This window comes from Phalacrocorax carbo, chromosome 2 (assembly GCF_963921805.1).
Source record: "Phalacrocorax carbo chromosome 2, bPhaCar2.1, whole genome shotgun sequence".
In the NCBI taxonomy this organism is placed as follows: Eukaryota; Metazoa; Chordata; class Aves; order Suliformes; family Phalacrocoracidae; genus Phalacrocorax; species Phalacrocorax carbo.
Window position 1 is genome coordinate 110,866,780 of NC_087514.1, and position 25,114 is coordinate 110,891,893.

At 41.9% G+C, this 25,114-nt stretch overlaps 1 protein-coding gene across 2 annotated transcripts in view; it reads left to right on the forward strand.

The window, feature by feature from the left end:
• The window catches only part of GLI3 (GLI family zinc finger 3), a 211,385-nt gene that overhangs the window by 58,634 nt on the left and 127,637 nt on the right, over nt 1-25,114 (forward strand). For both annotated transcript variants that reach the window (XM_064443852.1, XM_064443853.1), the window contains exon 3: nt 8,303-8,545. In XM_064443852.1, the coding sequence (XP_064299922.1) occupies nt 8,303-8,545 (243 nt within the window). The remainder of the gene's footprint in view (nt 1-8,302; nt 8,546-25,114) is intronic.

Sequence of the window (25,114 nt, forward strand, 5' to 3'; positions counted from 1 at the left end):
TAATGTTTTCAAATCCTTTTGAGTGTCTTGCAAGAGGCTGGGGAGCTTTTCCCTGCTGAGAAATGGTTGCCAATACTGAGATCCTGATGTCTGTAGTCAGCTTTCTCCAAGTTATATTTGAGATTCCTGGCTTTTTGAAGGGGCTGGATGTTGGAGAGGAGCAACAGTCCTAGAGATATTCTGGGAGTGCAAAGCTTTGAGTTTTAGCCCTGATCAGCAGACTTTGAGCAAATATTTCAGTTTGGGGCTGTCACACTGTAACTTGCAGTCTTTGCTGAATTTTGTGAGGTGGACCACTTTTTAAAAGGGGAAATGAAAAAGTAACACTGTTTTTGCAAGAGATTTTTTCTTGTGGGAGTTTCCCAACCTCAAGTAGCAAATCAAAACATAAAATTTACTATATCAACAAAGGGAGGTGTTTTTGCCTGCCTTCTCGTTCTGCAAATTTAAAAGGAGAAAACGTGTGCTACGTATTAATTTTGCCAATTAATTATACCTTCAAATATCTTTTACTTCTGCGTTAAGGCTTTCCTTTTTTTCCCTTGTCCAATGGAACTACAAAGGACTTACCACTAAGAGTCCCTTTCTCATCAAGCTAATGATACAGCATTTCCACATGCTAGCAAACACCTCCAGTACATTTTCCAGGCACAGACCCTTCGCGCCCAATGACCAGACCATTTCTGATGCTGGACGTGAATCCCTCTTGCTCTACTTGCATGAGTAGTTTCACTGAATCCGTGGGATTAATGGTGTGAGTAAAGCAAGCAGGATTTGGGCCTTGTAGGCCCCATGAAGGTAAACTCAGTACCTGGGCGCAGGGTTTAGTGTTTCTCCTGCAGCAGCCAATGTCGTCACTAACACCTAACCCAGAGTGCTGGGGGTTGTGCTCGCGAGCGGTGTTAAGTATCACTGCAATAATCCACTGTCTGCCATGGGAGAAACATGCAGCCCTGAACTTGGGATGGGAGAAAATGATTTTCAGCTGTTTTCATTTAAATTGTTTGTTTTTGTTATTTTAAAGCCTGTGTGGAAATGGGCTGGGAGAGGGCTTGTTCAGAAGTGAGGCTCCCACTTCTTTGGAGTCTGACCCTGTGAGCTGCTGGGAATTAGTGCCTCTGTTAGCTTCCCTGAGACTCACAGCCCCGTGGGCTGGGGCTGGGCATTGCAGGGGCTCAGGCTCTGTGTATTGGCTGGGTGGCTGTTCAGCGGGCAGCTCTAGGCAAACTTGACCAACAGGACACCATGGGAATCTGGTTTGTAGCAAGCAACTTCCGCAGCTTGATCGACAGTTATTGAAGTCAAGTGGGATGGCTCAAGTGTCAGGTCAGTAACTTCAGGACTATACCCAAATGTTACTCCTTTTCCCTTCCCTGCTCCCCCTGCCCCATGTCCTGCACATAGGATGAGGTACAAGGCAGCCCAGCCCTCCTCCTGCCCTCCTTGTCTGCCTTCCGAGGCCGAGAGACTGAGGACTGATGGAGTTTTCCACAGCATCCTTTGTGTGTAGGTGGCTGTGTCTGCAGCTACCTCTTGTGTTCCCTAAGTAGGATTTTTTTTTTTTAGTTGAAATGAGATTTTTAGCATCTCCCTAGAGGTCTGATGCTGGGGTTTGTAGATTCAGACCCCCAGTTAAATCTTGGTAGGTGTTTGCTTATATGAAATTTTCAAGGTGGTTTGGTTTTTATGTAACTTCATATATGTCTGTTTAACTTCAGCCACTTGGTTTTAGTTGGGAGCAGTTGGGGAGGTGCCATGTAAATTCATCTGGATAATTGAGGTAAAGACATTGCTAGTAACAAGGCTTTCTCTGACCTAGATGTATGAAAAAGTTTACCTGAATTTTAAGCTGCTTTGTACCATTAGCAGGTTGCCCAGCAGTCTTGGAAGAGTTATGTACGCAGCTGGAAAAGGCTGTGAGCCATGTTCTGCTGATAGCAATGCATGGCTGACAGCATGAGCTCCGTACAGGGCCAGTCTTGCCTCCTCCGGGTCGGTGGGAGCTCTGCCATTGACCCAGAGGAGCGAAGGATCAGGCTCTGTTTTGGAAGTCGCAGAAACTGTATTGATGTGCTGTGTTCTGGCCTCCTCCGTACTTTCCAAAAAAAGGACTTAATTGAGTTGCACTGTAGGTGCAGCAAAAATGAATATATCATTTGTGGAAAATAATGGGGTGGTGGTGTATTGTGTAGGTATTGTCAGGATTGGGTCTGCTCTCTGCCTCGTTGTTAAATCCTTTTCTTCCAGTGAAAGTTAAAGATGACAAACAAAAGAATATAACAGGTTTCTCAAAACAAACAAAACAGAAGAGCTGTGTATTCGTATTCAAAGGTCACAAATCAGTTCCTGGAAAATACTATACATACGGTAATGGGAAAATAACTAAGCTGAAAATCCATTACGAATGGGAATATAAATCTATACATTTCCAGTGGTGAGCTAGGATAATGTATGCTATTTATAAGCACAGAAGTCTTGTATAAGGTATGCTTAAGCATTGCAAATAAAGTGAGTACCATACTTGTTATCTAATAGATTTTGTAGCCTCTTGTATGGTTGGAGTCTATTTTTAAAACCAATTATGTGCATTGTGCTTCATATCTTTTAGTGTTTCCAGAGCCCGTACTTCATGTGCAGTTGCTCCAAAAGCAGGAAAATAACAAACTTGGGATCAAGAGTGCCCAATTTAAACTACTGTACCCACCCAAAGCAAAACTTTGGTTACAACATGCACTGTTTTTAAAGGCATGCACAATCCTATAGATGTATTTCCTCCTGCTTTGCTCTTAAGGTGGCCAGAGAGTAGCGATCAGTGTGTGTATGCAGGGAGGCGCAGACACAGATGTCCTAATGAGCCTGGCAATTGCTCTGTTGCATCATTTCAAGAAAGAAAATATCTTAGACCTTCTTAAACGTGAGGGGAAATTGCTTTCTTACTTAGGTAACTATTCTGTTAAGGACCTAAGTAGTCAATCTTTTTTTACATTCCGTCTGTCCTCCCTCCCCCTGCTTCCTCCTGGCTCACAGCAACCTAAAATACTACTTTTCTGGGAAAGACTGATATTCTGACTTCAGTTTTGTAATTTAATGATGGAGAGTTTCCTTAGTAAACCAAATTTAGAGTACTAGAATGCTTATCTTATATCCAGACCTTGAACATAAAAGGCATTTTATACCAGCAATTGTTCATTTAATGAGCAATTGCAGAGTGCAGGACAGTTAAGGGATTGAGCTATATGCACCATTATTGCAAGAAGTATTCCGAAATACCAGAAATAGGACGTAAGCTCTGATCAGGGGGACTGTGAGCACAATTACCTTCTTTTCAAATCCTTCTGTGACACTGCGGGAGGAAAAAGGACTTTGAAACTTGAAAGGAAAGAGCTTGCTTTCAACCTCAAAAGCTAGGAGGAAAGGGCTCTGAAATTTGCTCAGTATTCCCAATTCACCATTAGCCTGTTTCTTCCTTTAGCCTCAAGGCATTCTCCGCTTTTTGAAAAGATGTTAAGAAATTCAGTCACAATAGAGAGCCTAGTTTTGAACATGTTTCACTCGGTCCATTGAGGTCTGGTCTTCAGCCTTTGTGTGGGGTGAATTGAGCTGAGCAGCAAGCTGGTTGGGGAGAGGTGAATGAGCAGTCTCTGTGCAGTCACAAATTCTGGCAAAGAAAAGATTACCCTTTCCTTTATTTTACAATATGCATTCCTGTACAATCCTGCTAGTGGCAATATGCGGAGCCGAGCTTGTGCTTAGGTCAATATGGAGCACTTGGTTTATAGCAACTCTTGTTAAGTTTGTCTTGTAATTGAAGCTGCTGTTGACCTTGCTTGGAGACCATTTGTAAAACCGTTTATTTAGCATAAACTGAAATAATAAACCCTCCTTCTCTTAGGCCGATTGTGATAGGGTGACATTAGTTTGATTTAATGATTAGCCGCCTGACCCCTCAGCTAGAGAGAGCTGCTTGAATAGGGAGAGTTCACTAGGAAGCACACAGGAAGAATACTAATGAGCTTGTTAAATTTAGCATGGCACCAACCACTTTTAATTCCTCTAATGGGAGAAGCACTGCCTCTGAGAGAGAGGGAGGGAGATGGGGAGAGGGGGGAAAAGTGAGAGAGAGAGGAGAAGAGAGGGAGGAATGCCCACATCCTGGTAGCCAGAGAATTTTGGTCAAGAGAAGAGCTTGGAGGGAGCATTAGCCAGGGTCTCTTGGACTGAGTTGTAAGTACCTTATCGTTTCTCTTACCCAGCTGAAGTGTGTCGGCAGATTGCTCGTGAGATGGTAATGCTCTCTGCAAGTCACATGCAGAAATGTGGCAATGAAACTTAATACATAAAGAGATTTAACTGGGCTGGGGTTGTCTTGTTTAAGCGGGAGGTATCTCTGAAGTGTGTTGCGACTGATTTTTAGTATGATGTAGTAATAGATTTCAACTTCTTTTTAGTTGCTGATTTTGAGGTTTAAAGTAAAAGAGCTTCTACTTTGTGCTGGTCTACAATAAAGTTCAACAGGGAAAGAAAGTTTAATGGATTTTTGCATTAGGTTTTGGCTTGTCCTGATTTTTAATTTTCTGGGTAAATTAGCAGAGCAATTAAAAGTGTGTTTATTCAGGCATGCTGTCCAGTGTGAATTTTTTTGAAAAAGGTTGTTGATTAAATGAGGTGCTCCTTGGTGCTTAGCACTCCTAATAAAAACTGCTTCTGATCAGAATAGAAGGACTAAATCGTGTATTTCTCAGTGGATGGGAGAACCTTGGAGTAATGTGATCGTTCCAGGCTGAGCACTGGTAACATGTCTCTGGCTACTGGCTTGTTAAGACAGAGTAGGGTATACATAAAGAAAGAGAAGCTTATGCAGATTGCTTTTGGGGCCTGATTACTTTTTTCTTCTTATTTAACCCTTGTCTCTTATACCCACAAAAGGTAGGATGAGCTGTGCTGGAGTCAGTGGAGTCCCACCAGCAGGAAGGAGGTGGAGACAAGGGAGGATCAGTCCCTTTAATTTTGGCATTTCTCTCAGCAAGTTTTTAGTAAATCGGATGTTTCTTTTCACCCTAAAGTCAGCCACTTCTAAAACGTGAGCAGAGCAGTAACAGTTGTCATGTATTTGGCTGTAAACCCCTTTGGCAGGCACTGCCGGAGAAGTAGGCTGTTTGCTTACATTTTTGCTATAGAGTCCCACTTGTTGCCATGGTGGACAGTATGTTTCTGTCAATAATTTGGCCTGGCGCAGCTTGCCTGCACTTACTCCTAAAACTTCATTGAACGATTCAGCTGAAACAGAACAAGATTAGACAGCTTTTGCCTTTTGGCACACTGGAGCGGCTTGCTTGCTGTTGTGAGAGTCGGCAGCATTACTGCAAGAGGAGTTTCCTGCTTGGTGCCCAGGGAGCTCCTGCAAACTGCCTGCCTGTTCGTGTCCTGGAGCACAGGTGCTGTCAAGTGTCTCATCTGCCCCCTATCAAAAGCAGCTCAGTGGCATGGAGTGGGAAGTAAATGCTTAGCGAGATGTTTGGCTGTTGAATATGCTTCACTATTGCAAAAACGCTGTAATGTTTACTTTAAAAAAAAATACTTCTGGTGACATTTTACATGGCAGACAGCGTACAGAAACGTTTGACTTCTAACAGCACGCGGCAGTAATTTCATAATGGGGAGAGACTGTTTGATGCAGAAGGAAAAACACAGCTTTTTTTCTTTCCTTTTTTCCTTGAGGAACCAGGAAAAAAGGAAAGCCTATTAAAACAAAGCACACTTTTCCTTTAGTTTCAAAGTTACTGCAAGCAGGTTTTGAATTTCATTCAGCAATTTGGAAAATCGGCTTGTTCCATAACAGTCACTAGTACCTTGATTCATGACGCGTACATGTTTTGAGAAGGGAAGAATAAAAGTGGAGCCTGCAGACAGACGTCACCTTCTTGTTGTATCCCAGGATGGCAGTTTTAACAAATATTATCTTTATGTGGAAGTGTAAAAGAACTGAAATACTATCTGATCCTCGGATTGATTATACAGCCCCACAAATCACTCCAGCTTGCTTCTTTCCATACTGTGGTAGCACAGGTTAGCTTGCTCTGCTTAAGGGTCTGTCAGGATTTCAAATAGAGTGTAATCCCCCATTTTTACAAGAGTTTACATCTCATCAGTGAAAGTTCACTCTAGGTTGAAATTTAACATAAAAGACTCCAGCTAGAGAGAAACACGATGGAAAATATGACTTTGGGGTGATTTTTTAAAAAACTTTTTTAGTTATACAAGCAGCTTTCTAAAAACCTCATATAAGTTTTAAAGTTTTAGACTCCCTTTTGCACTTTCTTAACTAAAACCAGCTTTGGTGTAAAAAGTTGAAACCTTAAACCCTGCTAATCAAGAGCAGGGACCGGTGCCTGTGCATATTAATAAAAAGTAGAAAAGGGCAAAGGGTTTAAATTCTGCAGTGGTGCTGTCCGTTTCCATTAACTCTTTCTCCTCAGACCCAATCCTGGAAATGCTCTGTATGGAGAATTACTGCTGGCTGTAAAAAGAATTCAGTCCCTGGAAGATGCTGATAAGTCAGCAGACCCTGGTTGCTGTAATACTTGGAGATAGAAAAATAATTAAGCACTCAATAGGCTATGCTGCTGGGTTTTCTTGTTGTTGCTACTTGGGGGGAGAGGGGGCAGGGCGAAGCCCAGTGAGCACTGCATTCAAAGCAATGGTGTAGCTAGTTTATGCATATATTGGCTAAAATTCAGGTCCAGGTATCTATGCGTATGGAGCCTGTTTCTAATCTAATTCATATGAAGGTGAGTAGTTTGAGTTATGCTGGTGTCAAGCTTGGTGAAAGTAGTCTACTGGTGAATTGCTCACTGGTGCTTTTGTGCTGTGAACGAGTGTACCAGAGCAAAGTACAAGTAAAAAGTCAGAGATTTGAGGTCAGGGCTGAAAACTGAAATGCCGTCTTGGCACTGTTGTCAATGATTCTTCCTTGTGTGTGGATCGTAGAGTGAGTGTACCTTAGTTTTATTTCCTAGGGGTGTTTTGATTTCCTTCCCAGTTACCTTTTTTTTGTATCCTGGTGTTTAATATGAGGTTCTTCATGCACTTACAGAACTGCTGAGCAACTTCTGAAGCTAAGCATATTTATCAATACTTTTTCAAGATGTATTGGTGTATGCCTGTATGTGCAGGGTGGGTGATGGAGCAAGGCTGTACCTGGAGTGTGCTTATGGGCCGGGATTACAGCCAGCAACTGTCCTTGTTTAGAGAAAAGTCGCTGTGTTTTAATGCAATAATGCAACTTTAGGAGAGCATTTACAGTAGAGACTTATGTAGCTAACAAAATCCCTCCACCATATGGGATGTGTGAAATGTACCCAGGAACGTGCATCTGGCTTCTGAAGACTAGAACTGTTTGGGCTCGATTTTGAAGGGTGCACGTGGTCTGTGGTGTTTAAAATTCACGGGGGAGCAGGGGGCTGGTCCCACACCCGGTCCTGGGGCTGCCTGCAAGGGATTCTGGTGGAGCCATCATCAGGAGGCCCTTTTCCCTTCACAGTTGGTACAACAGGCCTAGAGGTTTAGTCCAGGCTAGGACTTGGGTTTGATATCCTAACTTTTTTCTTTTTCCCCTTAGTCATTAAAAATTTGTGGGTTTTTGTGTGGATATGGGGAAGAAGGGGGGAGCATGTTCCACCACGTTCCACGTCCTCGTGGTGACACTGGTAGAGATGGTGGCCACACTTGTGCCTGCATGATGCTGCTGGCGCTGTATCTTGAGCAATTTTACCCATTTTATTGTAGCCCACTTCTGATTGCTAGCGACCTTCCTGCGAGGCTCCAGCCTCTCACACAAGCAAACCTCCAGGGACTGGAGCTGGGCTGCAGAGCAGCAGTGGGTGGCTAGGTTTGATTTAGGCCCAGCCAGCGGGGTTCATCTTCTCCTCTGTGACAAATTGTTTTTTGCCTACCTATCAGGCAGCCCAAACTCCCAGTCTCCTTGTCCCAGAGGCAAGAAAACAGCAAGCCTGTGTCTGTTCTCTCATGATTGATAGCCCTGCCGGTAGGAGCATCGGCGCATGGGTGACGATGATCTACCGCTCAGCAGCTGCCCGCTCGGAACAGGCGGGCTTCCCCAGACCATCTCTCATAGCCACACATGCACCTACTGTCACAAACTTACACTGTGAGGAGGGGTTAGTGAGGAGGAGGGTGGTGGGGAGAACTTTTCTTTATTATGTTTGCTAAAAATGGGCTAAAAGTGCGTGTCTCTTTCTCCTTCCCTTCTCTTTTTCTTTTCCCTCTTTTTTTTTTTTTGCAGAGGATGAAAGTCCTGGGCAGACCTATCACAGAGAGAGAAGGAACGCGATCACAATGCAGCCGCAGGGTGGGCAAGGCCTCGGCAAGATCAGTGAAGAGCCTTCCACGTCGAGCGAGGAAAGGGCCTCATTAATCAAGAAGGAGATCCATGGATCTATATCGCACCTTCCTGAACCTTCTGTACCCTACCGTGGGACACTCTTTACCATGGACCCCCGAAACGGTTACATGGACCCTCATTACCGTGAGTATTGATTGCTGGTTTGTTTGGGGATGCAAAGTTGGAAGGCTGTCAAATTTAATGCAGTTTTACTTGTTGCCTTGCATTGTCCCCAGGGAGAACTGCTCTGTCTAGGGGCGGGGTTGAGGTAATACAATCTTTTTTTCTGAAGTTAAAAACTGGGGGGCAGTTGCATTGCAGCACAAAATTATCACAGGCCTCTGCAAAGCAACTTGCACAGGACATCTCATCTGTTGCTAATCCTCAGCCATCCAGGGTTGCATTTGCTCCACCTCCTTAATACATGAAGAAAAAAAGCCTCATTAAAGAAAGCACAGAAGGAAAATGAAACAGGCCTTAAAATCAGCCTTTTAAAACAACGTTAAAGTACGGTATTAAGAGAAGGAAGGACCGTGCCTTGTACAAGAAAAATGTGGTTTTTTTTTTTTTGGGTAGAAGGTTTATTGCAGTGTTTTTGGGGGTCTTTGTTTTGGAGGTTTTTTTAGGAATTTGTGTGTGTGAGTATGTGGGCTGATGGAGTGGCTTTGCAGTTTTCTTCCCCTGCTATAGTTCCCTGAAGTTGTAGGGGGGGTGGAAAAGGCAAATGGTTTCTACTTCTGAATTCCTGCTCAGGCATTAATAAAAAAGTAAGAAATTAACTGACACTTGAACACAGATGTGGAAAGGATTTCTCCACAGGCAAATATAAGTTAAGCAATTTTTTCATCTGCTTCTAGTTTACAAAAAAAGAAAGGGGGGGAAAAAATCATTTAGTTGTGTAGTAATGAAGTACATCTTGAGGTGTCAAGGCTTGTGCCTTTTGATTATAGATTTATCACCCAGTCAGGATACAGATTTGCCATTTAACCTTCCAGCCTCCAGTTCCAGATGATGGGCTTAAGACCCACAAAGAGGGGCCAGTCTGTGTTAGGTTTTTTCCACATCATTCAGAAATTTTAGTGTTTTAAGGCAAAAGGTCATTAGCCAGACGACTGATTAGTGAGGACAGCTGATTAGTGCATGTTTTTTTGCTAAAGAAAGAGCCAGGGATAAAAGCTAATTTTATCCCTTCATTAGTTGGGCTAGCAGCAAAGGGGAATGTTCACTCATCAGGGTGCAGATCAAAGTATGTCTCGCACAACCTTAAGTCTCACCAACCTTTTTTTTTTTTAAAAAAAGCCTGATTGTTAATAAGGATGGAGGTATTATCAGAAAATGAACACTTGTTGTCTTTATAGTTTAGACCAGTATTTAGGGAAAAAGTTTTGCAGTTAACCTTTTGAGCTTTCTTCTAGTGTAGGCAGTTGGTTTCTGTATACCCTCCTCTCTCACACAGCCCTGCTCAAACCCTCTGGGGGAGTTACTCATCTTTCTGCTGAGGAGGATGTGCAGCAGCACACCAGCAGCAGACTTGTCTGCCAGAGAGTCATGAATGTGCAGAGCAAACCACTGCTCCTGAGCAGCAGTGCGTAGTGATACTAGCTTGTGGGTTGGAGACACCATTCGTAGCTTACGGTTTGTTAATGCAACCCCCAAATCTCACTTAAAAATAAAATCTTATTAGGGAAGCAAAATAGCTTCTCTGTTTATAGGCAGTGTGGCTGGGGAAAGATGAAATGTGGGATGAAAACAACCCCCCCAGACAACCTTGTGCTGAATTTAGTGGTGACAATTGCCACTTTGACCATCTGATCAGCTGCCAGCTCACCCCTTAAATCTAGTTCAAAGATTCAGACTGAAGAAAAAGGGCTGGCTGGTCAGAATCAGTCTGATGGGTGTGCATTTAGTTCATTTAATTTTATTGAATTTGCCTTTTGATGAGAATTCTCAAGATATAATGAAGGTACTAGGTCTATATTGTGACCAATAATGCTAGCTAGTTAGGATGTGTGGGCTATGAGAAAAACATTGATGCCAGAAGTTGAGAGAACAGCAGAAGTTATCCAGCATGTAACAGTAGAGAAACAGGAGATAAGTTAATTTTAAATGAGCAACATGATCTTAAAGCAGAAGTCCAAGTCAGAAAACATCAGATGGGCAGACCTGCTTCACCACTGCTGTAGTGGGTTGTACATTTGTACTCACAGATTTACAAAAATCCCTCAAGCTATGAATGTTGTGAAGAGCCATCATGCTTTTATTTACTTTTAATGGATGTGATACAGAAGGACAACTAAGGAGACAAATGTCTAGTTAGATTTGTAGGAAAGCAGACAGGCTTACTGAAATTTTCATAGTAGTTCTATCATGTATATATATAAGACATGCTTTCATCCGAGCAGTGACTGTATTCAGGCTGACGCTTATAGTGGTCCATATGAAAAAACTGAATAATGTAAATGTACCCCAGTCCCACTGTAGCAACAGGTGAAGAACCAGCAAGGCTATTGTTCCTTCCTTAGTTTCTTGCCAGTTTTGCTGGGCATATGGATAGAAAATACTGTTTTAATTCAATGTAGTTGGGTATGTAAATACTCACAGTAATTCCTTAGTTTCCCTGTGGTTGGAAAATAGACTCTTCAAGATGCCTAATTTGTGCTTCTATTTATACCCACTTTGTATTTAAAAGTGTGGGCAGGCTTCCTGTAACACAGGAAAAGGGAAAATAATTTTTTTGAAGAAGGACATCTGTATATTTTTATGGCAAGAAAAGAAAAAAGAGCATTTAAGTCAATTGTGTGTGGAATGCATGTCCCTTCCAGGAGCTGCAGTTATTAGAAACAACTTGAATGCTTTGCATTTCTATATGTAAGTGTGTGTGTCTGTATATGTGCATTGTAGGATTTTTTGTCATATTTTTTTTTCCCAATTAAAATAACTGCTGTTGTAAATGTTGGAAATAATAGTTACCATATACATGGAATAAATACCTCATTGAGGGGGAGTTTGCTCTCCTGCAGAGTGTGGGTGGGGATAATGGTTGTGTTTCAAGTGGACCAGCTTTTCAGACAGCTGGGATGAAACATGCTGTGGAGCTGGCGGCCCTTCTGCACTGCCAGAGAGCCCCTCAACCATTTAGCAACAGAGAATCAGAGCAGCCTCATGCTCAGCCCACAGCGCTCTGTCCTCCAAGACAGAAATTTTTGTTTTCTCTTTTTTGTTATGGATTTCTTCAGTACTGATTAAATACTGCTCACAAAGTGTGGGGGTTTTGGTTTTGTTTTTCTAACTTTTTAAAAAGCTATTTTTAAAAGCTTTAGGGCAGATGACAAAAATGCTGGAGTTTCTTTTCATGTATTGCACCTTTTCTTTTTTGAGAAGACCAGGGTTACTGAGCTTAATCACAGTGTTTCTTAAATGGATTTAAACCCCGTGTTTCTCAAACACTGATTGCAATGGTAGTGGGAGCCCCTTGTTAATGTAAATGCTGTCTCTAGAGGTGGGGCTGAGGCAGGGGAGGTGGGGATAGCAACTTCCCTTTGTTATTCTCTTCCCCAATTTTAATTCCCACGCAGATTTATGGCAGTGCTAAGACTGTCAAACAAGTCATTCTTCATGGAAAAAATGAATCATTCCTGATGTAAACACTTTGATTTAAAACATACTGCTGGTATTCTTCCCACAGCTCATCTGAAAGAATTGTTAGCTCCTAATTAGTAAAGCCTGAAGAATTATCTTAAGTAAAGAGCAGTGACAGTTCAGTTGGCTCTGATCTAAAAATTCATATATACAGGAATGGCCCTGGCAGGATTCTCTTTCTGGTACATCCCTTCATTTCAGAGAGGTTGCATTGAAAGTAGCTGAAAGCAGGAACTCACTTCTTTACTTTTCTTCTTTTTTTTCTTTTTTCTTTACTGGGGTTTTATTCTGCTGGTTTTGAAGCTTCTGTATCTATCTGGGGAAGTGGGAACTACTCATTGCACATTTCATAGGATTAACCCTCCAAAGGTATTGATTGCCCTCAGTTCCCACTGACTGTGTCTGGACTAGTGCTTTGTAAGGATTGGGCCCCCTATAACTGCCCGGGTTAGATTACCCAGTGTTAGATGTCATCTCAAAATCAATTTGCAATGTGAACAAAAGACCACAGCAAGGAAAATACAGTGCTGGTTCACTACGTGCACTTGTTCATTTACCGCATTTTAATTTCTATTGACAAGAATTCCCCTTCTGTCATCTCCCCGTAGGAAAGGAAAAAGGAGGGAGGAAAATAAAACGAAATTAGATTCCGTTTCTGCAAATGCAAACTGGTAACTGAAAACACTGCCTTAAAACGCAGTAATTAGAAAGCAGTGACTTTTCATGGCAATATGGCTTGAACCATGATGGGCAGCTATATGTGGTGCATTGGATGATGACAGCAAGTCCAGGTCGCCATCAGCAGATGATCTCATGGAAGGGGGTCTCCATTTGTTTTGTAGAGGGGGAAGTGGTGGTCCCCCTCGTCCTCTCCCTGGCATGTTTCAGGACTCTGGAGGGACAGTCCAAGACACTTCTTGATAGTCCCAAAGTGGATGCTTTTCTTAGCTCACCTCTAGTTTACCAGTGTCATAGGGTGGCAGGAGCCTGTGATGGTTTCCCCCCAGCCTTGTTGGACAGTGGTAGGAGAGTGTCAGTGAGGAATCATTGTAGAGATTTAAGGCCAGGGTCTTTAAAGACATTTAGGGGCTCTTCAATTTCAAAGTGAGTTTGGCCTCTTAAATACCTTTGAAAATCTGGGTCTTACTTCTTCAGCTCTTTCTGCAGCATTCTGCAGGGAAGGGCTTAAGTGCTCTAGTAACAAAGCTCTTCCCTGGCAGTGATTTATGGGGTGGTTTCCAAATGTTGTTAAGGAGGGGTAGTTGAAAATAATAAAAGTTTTAGATTTTACTTAACTTTCAGGGAAGAAAAGCCTTGAGTACAAAACTGAATGTCAGATTACTGGTATCAGCTGAACAACTGAAATGTTGGTCTTTGAGAAAATCAGCATGTTTGCAAAAACAGTTTTAGGGTAAAAATCTAAAATGTACTAAATGTACTAATATCTTTTAACAGTATCAAACAAAAAGCATTACTGCTCTCAAAATCAAATTTAGGGTCAGAGGCAACTTCATTCTGAAATTTTGGAAGGTGCTGCAAATCTCTTAAGCTTAACAGCAGCTTATAAATAGAAATCTTTTCTCTAAGATACCTCCCTGGTCATGTTTGGGAGGTGTTGCTCACTACAAATACTCCTGCCCATTTCTCTGGAGTCCTTCTGTGGAATAAGTGCTGTCTTCTGAGAGCCCTGGAGTTGCTGCCCCTGCGTGGTCCTCTCATTTGGAAGTAACAATTGCACCCATAGACTTACAGCTGGAAGTGGCACAGACATGTCCATTTTTCTACTAGATTTTTTTTCTCCTCAGCATGAGACAGACTGCAGAAATGCCAATACCTGAAAGCGCTTGGAATGTAATGTGGCTGAGAAGCTGAAAGGTGTTCTTTTAGGTCTGTTTTTTTTTGCTTTGTTTTGTTTTTAAGTTTAGGTGAATACATATCTTTGAATATTGACTTTTTTCTCTTGTCATTACCAGTAGTATTAATTTCAGCTGGAAACTATAGGCAATGGAATGGAAAGAGGTGATCCTGTTTGTGTGGAGGGTAGAATAGGACATTTATGACATCTTAGGGCCCCATAATTCTGTTGGACTTCAAAATTTTAAAAATGTCTTGAGGATCACATTGAAAAAAAAAAAAAAGCAACTTACCCCTCTGTTGCACCTAAGAATTTATCTGCCAGGTGCTACTGGGTGTGGAGCCTTCTGAGAAGCAGATGAATCCTGTTAATCTCAGCTTTTTTTTTTGGGTTGTTCATGTGCATGTAAGCTGTGGGGTGAGGTTTTTTGTTTTATGGTTGGTGGGTGGTGTGTGTGTGGTTTTTTTTTTTTCTTTAAGGAATAGTGAAGATGAAGATGGAGGACAAATGCAAAAACACCTCTGTCACAGATTTCATTTGCTTTGTCAGCTAAAACTTTTTTAGATGCTTTACAGTATGTATTTGTTGTATAACTGCCTTCATGGAAGGAGGCAGAATATGTTGCTCAGAGCCGTAGAATCATAGTTAAGAATTCTGGAAAAAAAAGCCAAGAAATAATGTAATCCCTCTCTTCAGCCTCAAGGCAGATCAGCTGTCCCCAAATCAGGAGAGAATGAAAAGCTTCTTCAAAGTTGCTGCAGACATTAATGTCTTTAAGAGCCATGTGACAAGATCTGTAGTGGGTTTGGACTGATCTTGTATCCCTACATGGTAACTTCCATAGCATTAGCAGCTGAAAGATGGGGGGGAAAATTCAGAAGCTATAAAAATCAGAGTTGAAAAGTTTTGATAAAGTTTCCTCTTCCCTCCTAGAGATCTGCTAGCATGCAGGAGATATAGTATTTCCCATTGCTGTGTTTTCTGAAAAAAATATACCCATGAACACCCCACCCCCCCAACCCGCCAAGAAAAAAAACTCAAACCCCACAGCCTGACATAAAACTGTTGTGCTCATTACTGCCATTTCAACAGGTAAGATCATTAGTTTTCTCTTTTTTTATTAGTTATCAGAGTGATCTTTGTGCTGTTGTGGAGGCTGTGTAGTGCAAGGGGTTAGCAAAGAATGACAGGTGTGCAGAGAACTGGTGGCCAGAGGAAGATTATTGCAAATTTTGAAGCATCCCATAATGCCTGACATTGCTGTCTGTCAGTCAGCTTTGTATGAGTGCTCTGCCCTCTAAGCATTTCTTGGCCAAGGGATGCCATTTGAAAAGCAACCTCTTTGACTTGGCTGCTTAGAGCTTTAAGAAGAGGTAGCCACTGCTCGGCCTCATGTGGCTTTTGGTGTCAGATGTGTTACCTGTATCTGTGCAGAGCTTTATGGCTGCAACAACTGGAGGCTTTGTGGAAAAGCATGGGGAGCACGTGAACCAGATGCTGGTTCAGAGATCGTGATTTTCACCAAGAATTGAGGCAGATTCTTGCCATGTACTTAACCACTGTACTTTGCACTGCCAGGGAGATGGTTCTCTTGGATTGGTGGTCTTCCTTCTGGCTAATGCAATAGAGGGAATTCAGTTGCCTAAGCAGGTTTCAAGTGATGTTTTTATGCCTGGGAGGTTCCTAGCTGGTCTGTGACTGCCACCCTGGAAAGGCTGGTCTTCACTACATCCTGTATCGTATCTGTTAACTCTGTATGAATGTCTCAACTGCCTTAGGGGACTAAGATGGCACTATGTGTCTGTGTTTAGGCAGCTGAATCCGTGTCAGTGATGTAACTGGGTGTTCAGATCAGTGTGTCCAAATGTAGAAAATAAACATTTAAGTTCAGTTCTTTTTTCATCCCTGTCTCTGCTGCCATTATCCAGCTCTCGTGAAGAAATCTGTGGCAATATTGAGATTGCGGAGTAGCTAGTGTCCACAGGGTCCTCCTCTTTCATCGTTCTCTTATGTTAATTTTGTTGTGTTTCAGGTGCTTGTCACTGAGGTCTTGATGTGCACTATCCTTCCTTGCTGCTCCCCTTGGGGCCGGGGGGAAGCCCCAATGTGGGGGACTGAAGGAGCGTGTTGTGTCCAAGAGGATGCCTCAAGCTGGGTAGTGGGGGTAGTGGCAGTGAGGGGGCACAGTGGACCTGTGGATGGACTTGTCAAGGGAGGCTTTGAAATGCAGTGTAGTTCCTGTTGCCAAGGTGTAGGTTCAAGATTGTCCCATGGGAGCCTCTCAGCACCAGCTTTGGCTTCCTGTTGGATCCCGGGGTTGAACAGGCCTTTACTTTTAAGACAGTTTAAATGCTTTGGTTCCTGAACCATTTTCAGGGTCGCTAGTGAATACAGCTTTATTCCTATTGATTGAGCTTAGTACTTAGGAGGAGAGCCTCTTAGCCATAGCCTCTGCTTCCTTTTATTCACACCTAGCAACCCAATTAGCTTCCTCTTAGCCTGGCTCTTGGGTAGTTTACACAGTACTCTCTAACCTCTTATTAAAACACTGCTCAAATTACTAACAACTGGGGCTCTTGAGCTTGCTCAGTGGGTCACATCTGAGTTTGGAGATCATGTCAGTAATGCTTCCCCTTCAGTCAGAGTTATACTGGCTACCTTTTTTCATTTGTGATCATAAAATTTACAGCCCAGACAGCAGCCACCAGTGCATGGAACCAGTCCTGTACTAAATATCACTGTGTTGGTAACTCTGTTTTAGAGTACAGTTGCTCTATTGCTGTGTGGTCATTGGCATCTGTGGTGGTGGTTGGTACATGGCGACAGGAAAGGCAGTACGTGTATGGGAGTGTGTGTTTGTACAGGCTTGTACATCATCTCTGTACTTCCTTTTAAAAATTAGAGTAATCACTTAAAGGCGAAAGAATGTTTTGTATTGTCTTTCAGAATTTGTCTTGCTGAGTTTTTAGAGTTCAGCACAGATAGCTTCCTTGATAACAGAATTGCTTTGTAATCTAAATTATGTTTTTGTGCTTCACACTGAATATGGTAGCAGAGAGGATCCCCCATTGTTCATTCTGGTTTCCCTTTCACATTTCAGTGCTGCCCCGAGCCATCATTTTCCCAAACAGCCGAACGGCGCTGATCCAGAACCCAATGAATTCAGTGACTCAACTGCTGCTGGCTTCAGTGAACTTTATAATAATCCCCTGTTGCCTTATATTCTGCCCTTTCATTTTACCTGCTCCTCGTGCTAGTTGTAATTTAAAATCATAATTCCTAAGGATCCATGTTACCATTTTTGCAAATGAAGAGCTATCCTCTATCTACAGTCCCTTGTTGAAGTAGCTTATGGTAACACGCCACAAGTAATGGTATATGACATACGTTCAGCTAAATGACTGATTATGGTAACAGCTGAGTGTAACACCATACCAAGTGTTGAAGTAACTAACTAATGAAGTAGAATGTGTTGAAATAAGTTTCATTCCCCCGTGTCATACTCCTTAGTGTAAAAATGTACTGCATTTGATTTGTATGTTTTTTCACTACCCTGCCTACAGATACAACTGCTGAAAGCCTTCAGCTTTGGCCTTGACTTCTGTTAGATGTCACTGTTGAAATGAAATTGGGTTAGTTGGGTGAGTAAGGTTTTTTGGATCAAGGCCTATGTTATGTATAAACAGTGGTTGCTCACTTTACTGGGATGGACCAGCATGGTATGGTGATAGGAAGCTGTTGGCACCAAAGCCACATTTCATGCTGGACTATATTTAAGTTGGCATAAGCACCAGTGATCCACAGTGTTTTTAACAATAAGATTGGTGCCAGACATCAAAAACATTAATTGCTGCTATGATAGGAGTGGAATTTTTTTCTTTTAACTAGAAGGGAGAAGAGGAGCAGTGGTCATATATCACTGGCTAATCATTGAGCTGCCCAGTACTTGGGATGTTTGATTTGGAAAGTCTGATGTATGGCTTGCTTATATATGCCCCTACTTTGGCTGAGACTGGCAGTGACCATGGCGTATGCATACCTTCACTCTTAGAGCTTTTCAGGTTTTCTTGATTTGTCAACTTGAGTACAGAAAACTTAACTAAGCTTATTGGCACATACAGCTGACTGGAAGAAAACCCTTAAAAATAAAGACCACAGGCCTGATGTGGCTTTGTCTGCTCCCATGGGAAAAATTACAAAACCTGAATGAAACCCAAAATGCTGGCTTATGAAAATGCTTCTAGGTTCTTATGGGGAAATGGCAGATCTCTTCAAAGACGGTAGTTACCTACCATGTATGTCACAGATTAACACGTCCTATGTTTAGTAGTGCCTTCCATCCTCTGTGCATTATAAACTAGAAGGGCAGGTTGAGGACATGGGCTGTAGTAGTGGTTCCTCCCATAGATGTTAGTTTTGTGAGTATACCACTCCAAAAAGGTGGTCTGTACAGGGAAGTTAAAGCATCTCGTGCCTTTGCATCCTGACCTGCCTTCCCCCGGGTGTGCAGGGTCCTGCTGACGAGAGGTGTGTAGGCCACTTATTGCTGAGGCCATGCTTGGAGGCTGGCAAAGTGCAAGGTTGACAGGTTTTATCTTAAGGGGGTGGCCTCTGGGCTGCCTTCAAGAGATGATGTAGATATGGATCCTGCTTATTGAGGCTATACAAGGTATTGACACAGCTCTCTGAGGAATCACAGAATTGTAGGGGTTGGAAGGGACCTCTGGAGATCATCTTGTCCAACCCCCTGCTCGAGCAGGGACACCTAGAGCAGGGTGCACAGGACTGCCCAGGTGGGTTCTGAATGTTTCCAGAGAAGGATACTCCACAACCTCTTTGGGCAGCCTGTTCCACTGCTCTGTCACCCTCACAAAGGAAGACAGTTATCTGAAATGGTGTGCTCTGCTGGCTGTTGAGAAGTGACTGTTGTATTTTCCTATGGGAGGCTGGTGCTAGCCTGACACTGCTACATGGTTCTGAAGCACAACACCCTGTTGTGAGAATTGTTATTGTGGATGGGGAGAAGTCATCTTCAACTTTAAATTCCTTCTGAGCCTGCCTTGAGGCCAGATTGGTTCGGCAATACGTGCCAGTAAGTCTTGACTCCAGAAAATGCTGTGGTCTGCTCAGTAGTGTTTTTCATGTAATGCCTTTTAAAATTAACATTCCAACCCTCTATATCTGCTCCTTGGTTGCTGCAGCCTTTGCTTATCTGTGTGTAATAATGAGAGATCAAGTGTGCAGCTCAGCTGTCTGATGAGTCTTGCCATTTATGTGGTTGGTTGAATCTCCCAGCTGTGATTTCCCAGGAAGCTTCAAAAGCAGAAGGTGCTTTCTATTTCCTGCTTCCATCCTGCTGCGTAATACTTTCATGAGCCCCACCTCACTGCAGCTAATGACACCCTTTTATTTTGTCAGCACAGGGAACGGAGAGGTGCTGTTGGCAGGCAACATCCTCTTCAGCCTAACCATACTTTGCTGCTTGTTCTTCTGACAGTGCCATGCGGTTAGAAGAAAAGGACTTAAAAGGTGATCCAGAATTGATTGAACGCAAGAGTAGGAAGCTAGAGGTGGGAGCTGTAGCAGCATTACCCCTCAGCCCAGCCTTTTTAGGACTGTGGTGACTTCTATGTTGTGGCTTGTAGCTACCAGAATAAAATCTGATGAAAACCCCCTGAATGCATCTTCAGCTCTCTAACTCTGGCTGATACCTACTGGAAGTACATGTCACCAAGGCGGTAGGAGTGTGACTGCCAGCGTATCGCTGTTTACACATGGAACCCTAATGCGTGACATTGATGGTAAAGCTATATCCCTGTGTGTGAGCCAGGGTGTATACTTTATATCAATGTATGAATGTGTCTCAGGTAGCAGAGCTGCTATTTTATTCAAACTGGCCAACTCTTTGTTTTAATCTAGGATGAATTCAGCACTGCTACAATATACTAGACCCTGATATTATAGGGTATTTGTGTGCAATATGGGGTGCATGCTTACCCTACCGTAATTTGGTGTTTTCTCTGAGGCTTGTTGCTTCCTGGTTATTTTCCTGCTTATTTTTGTAATGTGATTTTTCATATACTTCTGTATTATGAACCTTTTTGTTTTTTTAAGCTATCTCTGATATGCAGCTTTCATATCTTGGCTCCCAGCAACATTGAACCTCATCGTAAAGTCCCTTCGTGTAAAAACCAGCTAGTTATAACTCTCAAAAATAAGAGGCTCGTCTCCTGAGGACAGCTCCATATTGCGGGTGGAGTATAATCCTTAACATTGTTTTTTTGCTTTCAAATAGCTGGGGACAGTAAGTCAAGGAGTGAGAACTCCCTTTGTTTCATGTAGTGTGCATTTCAGGGAAAGAATGTAACAGAGCAGAAAATGAAGAAAGACATAAAAGAATCTCAGCTCAAGGAGGTCAGATCCATCAGAGGCTTAGCGTTGCCTTCAAAGATGCCTGGGACAGGTGGCAGTTCAAGACAATCAGAGGAGAAGCATCCGCTAGCGCCGAGATAAGGGATTCTTGCAGAATCCTGCTATCTGGTCCCAGTTTGCTTTGATGTAACTCTGCTAGAGAAGACTTCTGGGAGCAGGCTACTGCTTCCCTCCGTGATAGGCTGCTGTTGTTCAGCCTTTTAAGGTCTCATTACAGTGGTCCTTGAGGATTAATCCTCTTTAAGGTTTACATGGGAATGGTTTTGTCTGAAGGCCCAGCCAGGGACCTCAGTACCACCTGTACAAAGCATTATTGCATTCTTTCATACTGTTTTTTTAAGTGGTTCATATTTAACAGTATTTGACAGAAAGTAAAACCAAACATACTGCCTTTTTTTGCTTCCCTCTTTGGCTGTTACTGAGGTTTTTGTTGAGCACAGCTTGAGCAGTCCTTTGCAGACACTGAACCATTAGCAGTAAATTGTACGCTTCCGGTTACTCTACTTAGCCTGCTGGTTTTGGCAGTCCTTCTTTTCTTCCCTTGCGCCCACCCCTCTTTCCCCTTTTTAAAGGAGGGGAGTGGTGATGTTTGGTTTCAGAATCAGAAATCATCCCATTGCTGGTTTATTCCTGTGCCTGCAGTAGTGGATTTTGTATCCATGCCATTCTCCTCAGGGGGGAGGGTTCAGGATATGGGAATGTTGTAAATTATCAGTATTAATTCATTAAAAAGTTGCACTTATAAGGGTTTGTTTATGAAAAGCATTTACCATTTTCTTGAAGGGGCAAAGCTGCTCTCGGTGGAATAGCATCAGGCAGAGTGCAGCAATATGACGCATGCAGGAATCATGCCCTGGGTTTGGTGATGCAATTAGAAGCAAGTGCCTTCCAAATTCTTGATATATTCTGTTATTGGTACCGTTTCTGTGTAACCCTGTTATAGATCTATGTCTTGGAGATGGAGAAAAGGCATGCAGCCTTGATTCCAACGAAAGGAACATTACTTCAATGAACTGATTTTTTTCTTCAGTGTCATTTGTGATTTCCCTAATTGAACAAAGTGTTAAAGTCACTTCGATACTGTAACTTTAAGGTGGTGGTTGAGGTAAAAGTAAGACAAAGGTTCATGTTGGATAAGTGAAAACAGTATCAGTGACTGTGACAGGTAAAGGTAAGCTTAATGCTCTGAGGGTAATAAATAGCTGAAGGGACTCATCTCTGTCTGCAGTAGAAGTCCCTGAGTTTAGCTCTTCTGAACCCATATTAAGCAGCTTGATAGCCCTAATTCAAATTATTATGAAAGATGATAGTGTGTTTTACTTTAAAGCCCCCCATGTTTCTACCTAGAAGACTCAGCAATAGCTGTAAGTTAAACCTTTTGGGGTGAAATAATTTGTGCATTGTTGCCTATAGAGTACCTGGTCATTACTTATGTAGTGATTTTACCTTATAAAGAAAAAGCAAGTAAAAGAGTGCCTTCACAAGCCTTCTGGCTTGTTTTCGGAGTGTTCTGTTTGGAAGTTATATGGTATGTTGAGAAGTGTTCATAGTGCGTGTACAGCAGATCAGTTTTCTTTATATACATAAAAGTATTATAGAAAACCCTACAGCTCATGCTGCCTATATAAAACTGTGTGGTGCCTTTATTACCATAAATATGCCTGCAACCTTCATATACTCTTATATTTCCAAACAGCACATAATTTAAGAGTAATGCATATATTTAATTTTTACTGTATTTACAAAGATCGTTAAATTCTGCCCGTACAAATTTTTTCCCTAATAGCTAATTCTGAGAGGGTGTGAGGATGAGAGAAGCAGAAACTAAGGAAAAAAAAGATTAACTAAAATAAAGGTAATAAAATATGTTGTGATGTGAGGTGCTGTCGATACCTTCAAAACCTTCAAAAAGATCTGTCTTCTGAAGAAATACAGGCAAATTCTTGGCAGCCTAACCTTATACACACAGACACACCTGTGATTTATATATATACATGTGATCAAGTGCTCTAGCCCTAGTCTTGATGCATATATTGAATATGTATATAAATAGAATAATCTAAATACTTTGAATAATGTGATGTTAAATTTATGTCCCCTTCAGTTTCACGTTAGAGCTAGTTGTCAGCAATTTAGACTTCTATAGAACTATTCTGAAGGTTGCTGTAACATTTCTGACTTCATGAAATACAGGGAATCTGAGATTTTTTTCTTTCCATCTGATGACAAATGCATGAAAACTGCCAGTGCTAAGTATTTAATTGAATTTAATGGCTGTTTGTGTAATTTCAATGTAAGGTGCCATTGTGAAGTGTCTCTTCAAACCAGAAGTCAACACCACAGTTGAGCAACGGTCCATAGTACAGCATATGGCTGTTAAGTTCACTGCAGGTGGAAGAATGTGCTTGGCTGCACCAAGCCAAATTGTGAGCGATTCTGTAAACAGCCCTGGCTCCTTTCCTTTTTCATCCTAAATGCAAGTGAGCTGGATGGGGCAAAGGGAAGGCTCTGATTTCGGACAGCTTGATGGGAATGTGATGCTGTGGTCCAAGGGTTCAGCTGCACAGTCTGTTTCTTGCCTTGCTGCAGAGTTGCCTTCTGGGCCCTGGGGCTGACTCCTGGGCCTGTCTTCACCCAGGCTCTGAGAAACAATGTCTCTTGGAGGCAGAGTATTAAAATGGTCGGCTCTTGCACTGTTTGTACATACACCATGGTAACATTTACTAATATTAGTATTAGTGTTTTCTAAATAATAAAAGTACCTAGTAATCAGCAGGGGTCAGCCATCCTGGGAGTTCAAACTATAAAGTTCAGCCATTCTTTCATTGTGAGAGGAAAACAATATATTAAAAACTGTCGGGTTTTTTTTTTTTCACTGTGACATAAACAAGAAATGTGGTACTTGATTTTGCTTAATAGGGGAACAAGCATGGAAGACGCAACTCCTGAAAAAGTAGTTTCCAGAAAGTTATCTGCTAAAAATAGGGTCTTATAAGCCCTTATGTAAATATGCTATAGCAGGTGCTACTCAAACCTCTTCCATAGTGTATAAATATATAGGGATGTGTGTGTATATCTGTATTACATATATAAAAAATTTCTTTGCAGCTTTTTATACCTCTCATTAGTCTAAAATCTTTTGGTGGTAGTAACTTCTGTATTTTTTATTAGCAGCAGTAGAAACATACCTCTTTTATTAGGAAGGAACAAAATTGTAATTGAAACCTATCTCAGGCTAACAAGTGGGGAATGGGCTACGAGTTGTTCAAATTAAGTCTGATGGTTATACCTGGCTGTCTTTATTTACATTAAAAAATACTTATAATCTGAAAACAAAGAAAAGGCAATACAACAGAAGTGTGTGGGTGTGTACTAAGTATTAACATACATGCATGCCATACAGCTGCTGAATGCTGCTGTAGCATGTGTAAGTTTTTCAGAAGTGGCTGCAGCAATTGTAGGTGCCAGCTCTGCAAGTAGAAAAGTATACTCAAAGTTTATTATGCGATCTGAGAACTGCAGGAATTCACCTTAGTTAAATTGTTCATGAATTTTAGTTGCGCACTGTTGTGTTAAACACTTTGTTAATATGATCTGAATTTATACTAAGAGTTTGATAAGGAAAAAAGCAGTTAAATGGATTTCCACATTGTCTTCCTTCAGAGCCTTTTAGGGTCTCATTGTGCATAGCACTTTCTTTGGTCTTCTCTTTCCATCAAGGTCATCCAAATTTTCTCCTTTCTGTGAAACCTTGTGCACGTTCCCTTACCTTCCAGGCTTAGTTTCATCCATGCTTGAATATCCACAGGATCATCCGTTTTCCTAACCTCTCAGCGGCCAGAAAGAAAGTACACAGTCTCCAGAGCTAGAGCCACGTGGGATTTACTTGTCTCTTCTCTTCGTACTGTAAGAAGAGAAGAATCTTCAAAACTTATTTCTGTGCATTCTGTAGTGTTAGATCCCATCCTGAGCGTGCATGTGCTGCAAAGCTTTCCATCTCGGGAAAGGCAGTATAAGCGTATCCTATAAGATACAGCAAGGACCTGAATACTGGGTGGCAGAGCAGAATCAAAATGTCATTCAAGCAGATCTGGCAGCATTTGGGCACTCAATAGGTGTCAGCTCAATTCTGCAGTATTTATGCTGAGTGCTGGCTGCAGCTTTGGAAGAACATACAGAACACAAGGTGGCAAACGGGTTTTCCTTGGTTTGGGTGGTACAGTATGAAACAGTGGGGTCTGACCTTGGCTCTGCAGGTAAGTAAAGCTCATTCAGCAAAACTTAGGGTCTTATCCTGTAAAGTGTACAAACTGATTTTGGACTTGTTAGGGATGAAACCCTTCCCTACCCAAAACAGGATTAGATCTTATAGTCTAAAAACAAGAACACAGAATAACTGTGTTATCTAAAAATAACTCGATTAGAAGTGATTCCTCTTTGATATTTTGGTCTATTGTCTGTTCTGTTGTTTCTTGCTACATACTCTATTTTTTACAAGGTGTAATTTTTTTGCAGAAAAAAGGAAAGTAAATCTTTCCATCTGTTCAAGAAAGCAGTTTTCTAAGATACTAAAGGACTTGTTAAACATGATTCCTCATAAATAAAGTCAGTATAGAACAGCTAGTAGTGAAGAATGTTTTCATCATTGACCCACATTATTTTTTCAAAAAATGAAACGAAACTCCAGGGGTTGATTAAGAGAGGCCCCATGTCTTGTGTTCTGTATGAAGTGCTATTTTTCTCTCAAAGCAGTATGCACAGACCCATTTCCCATTTGTAGCAACTGA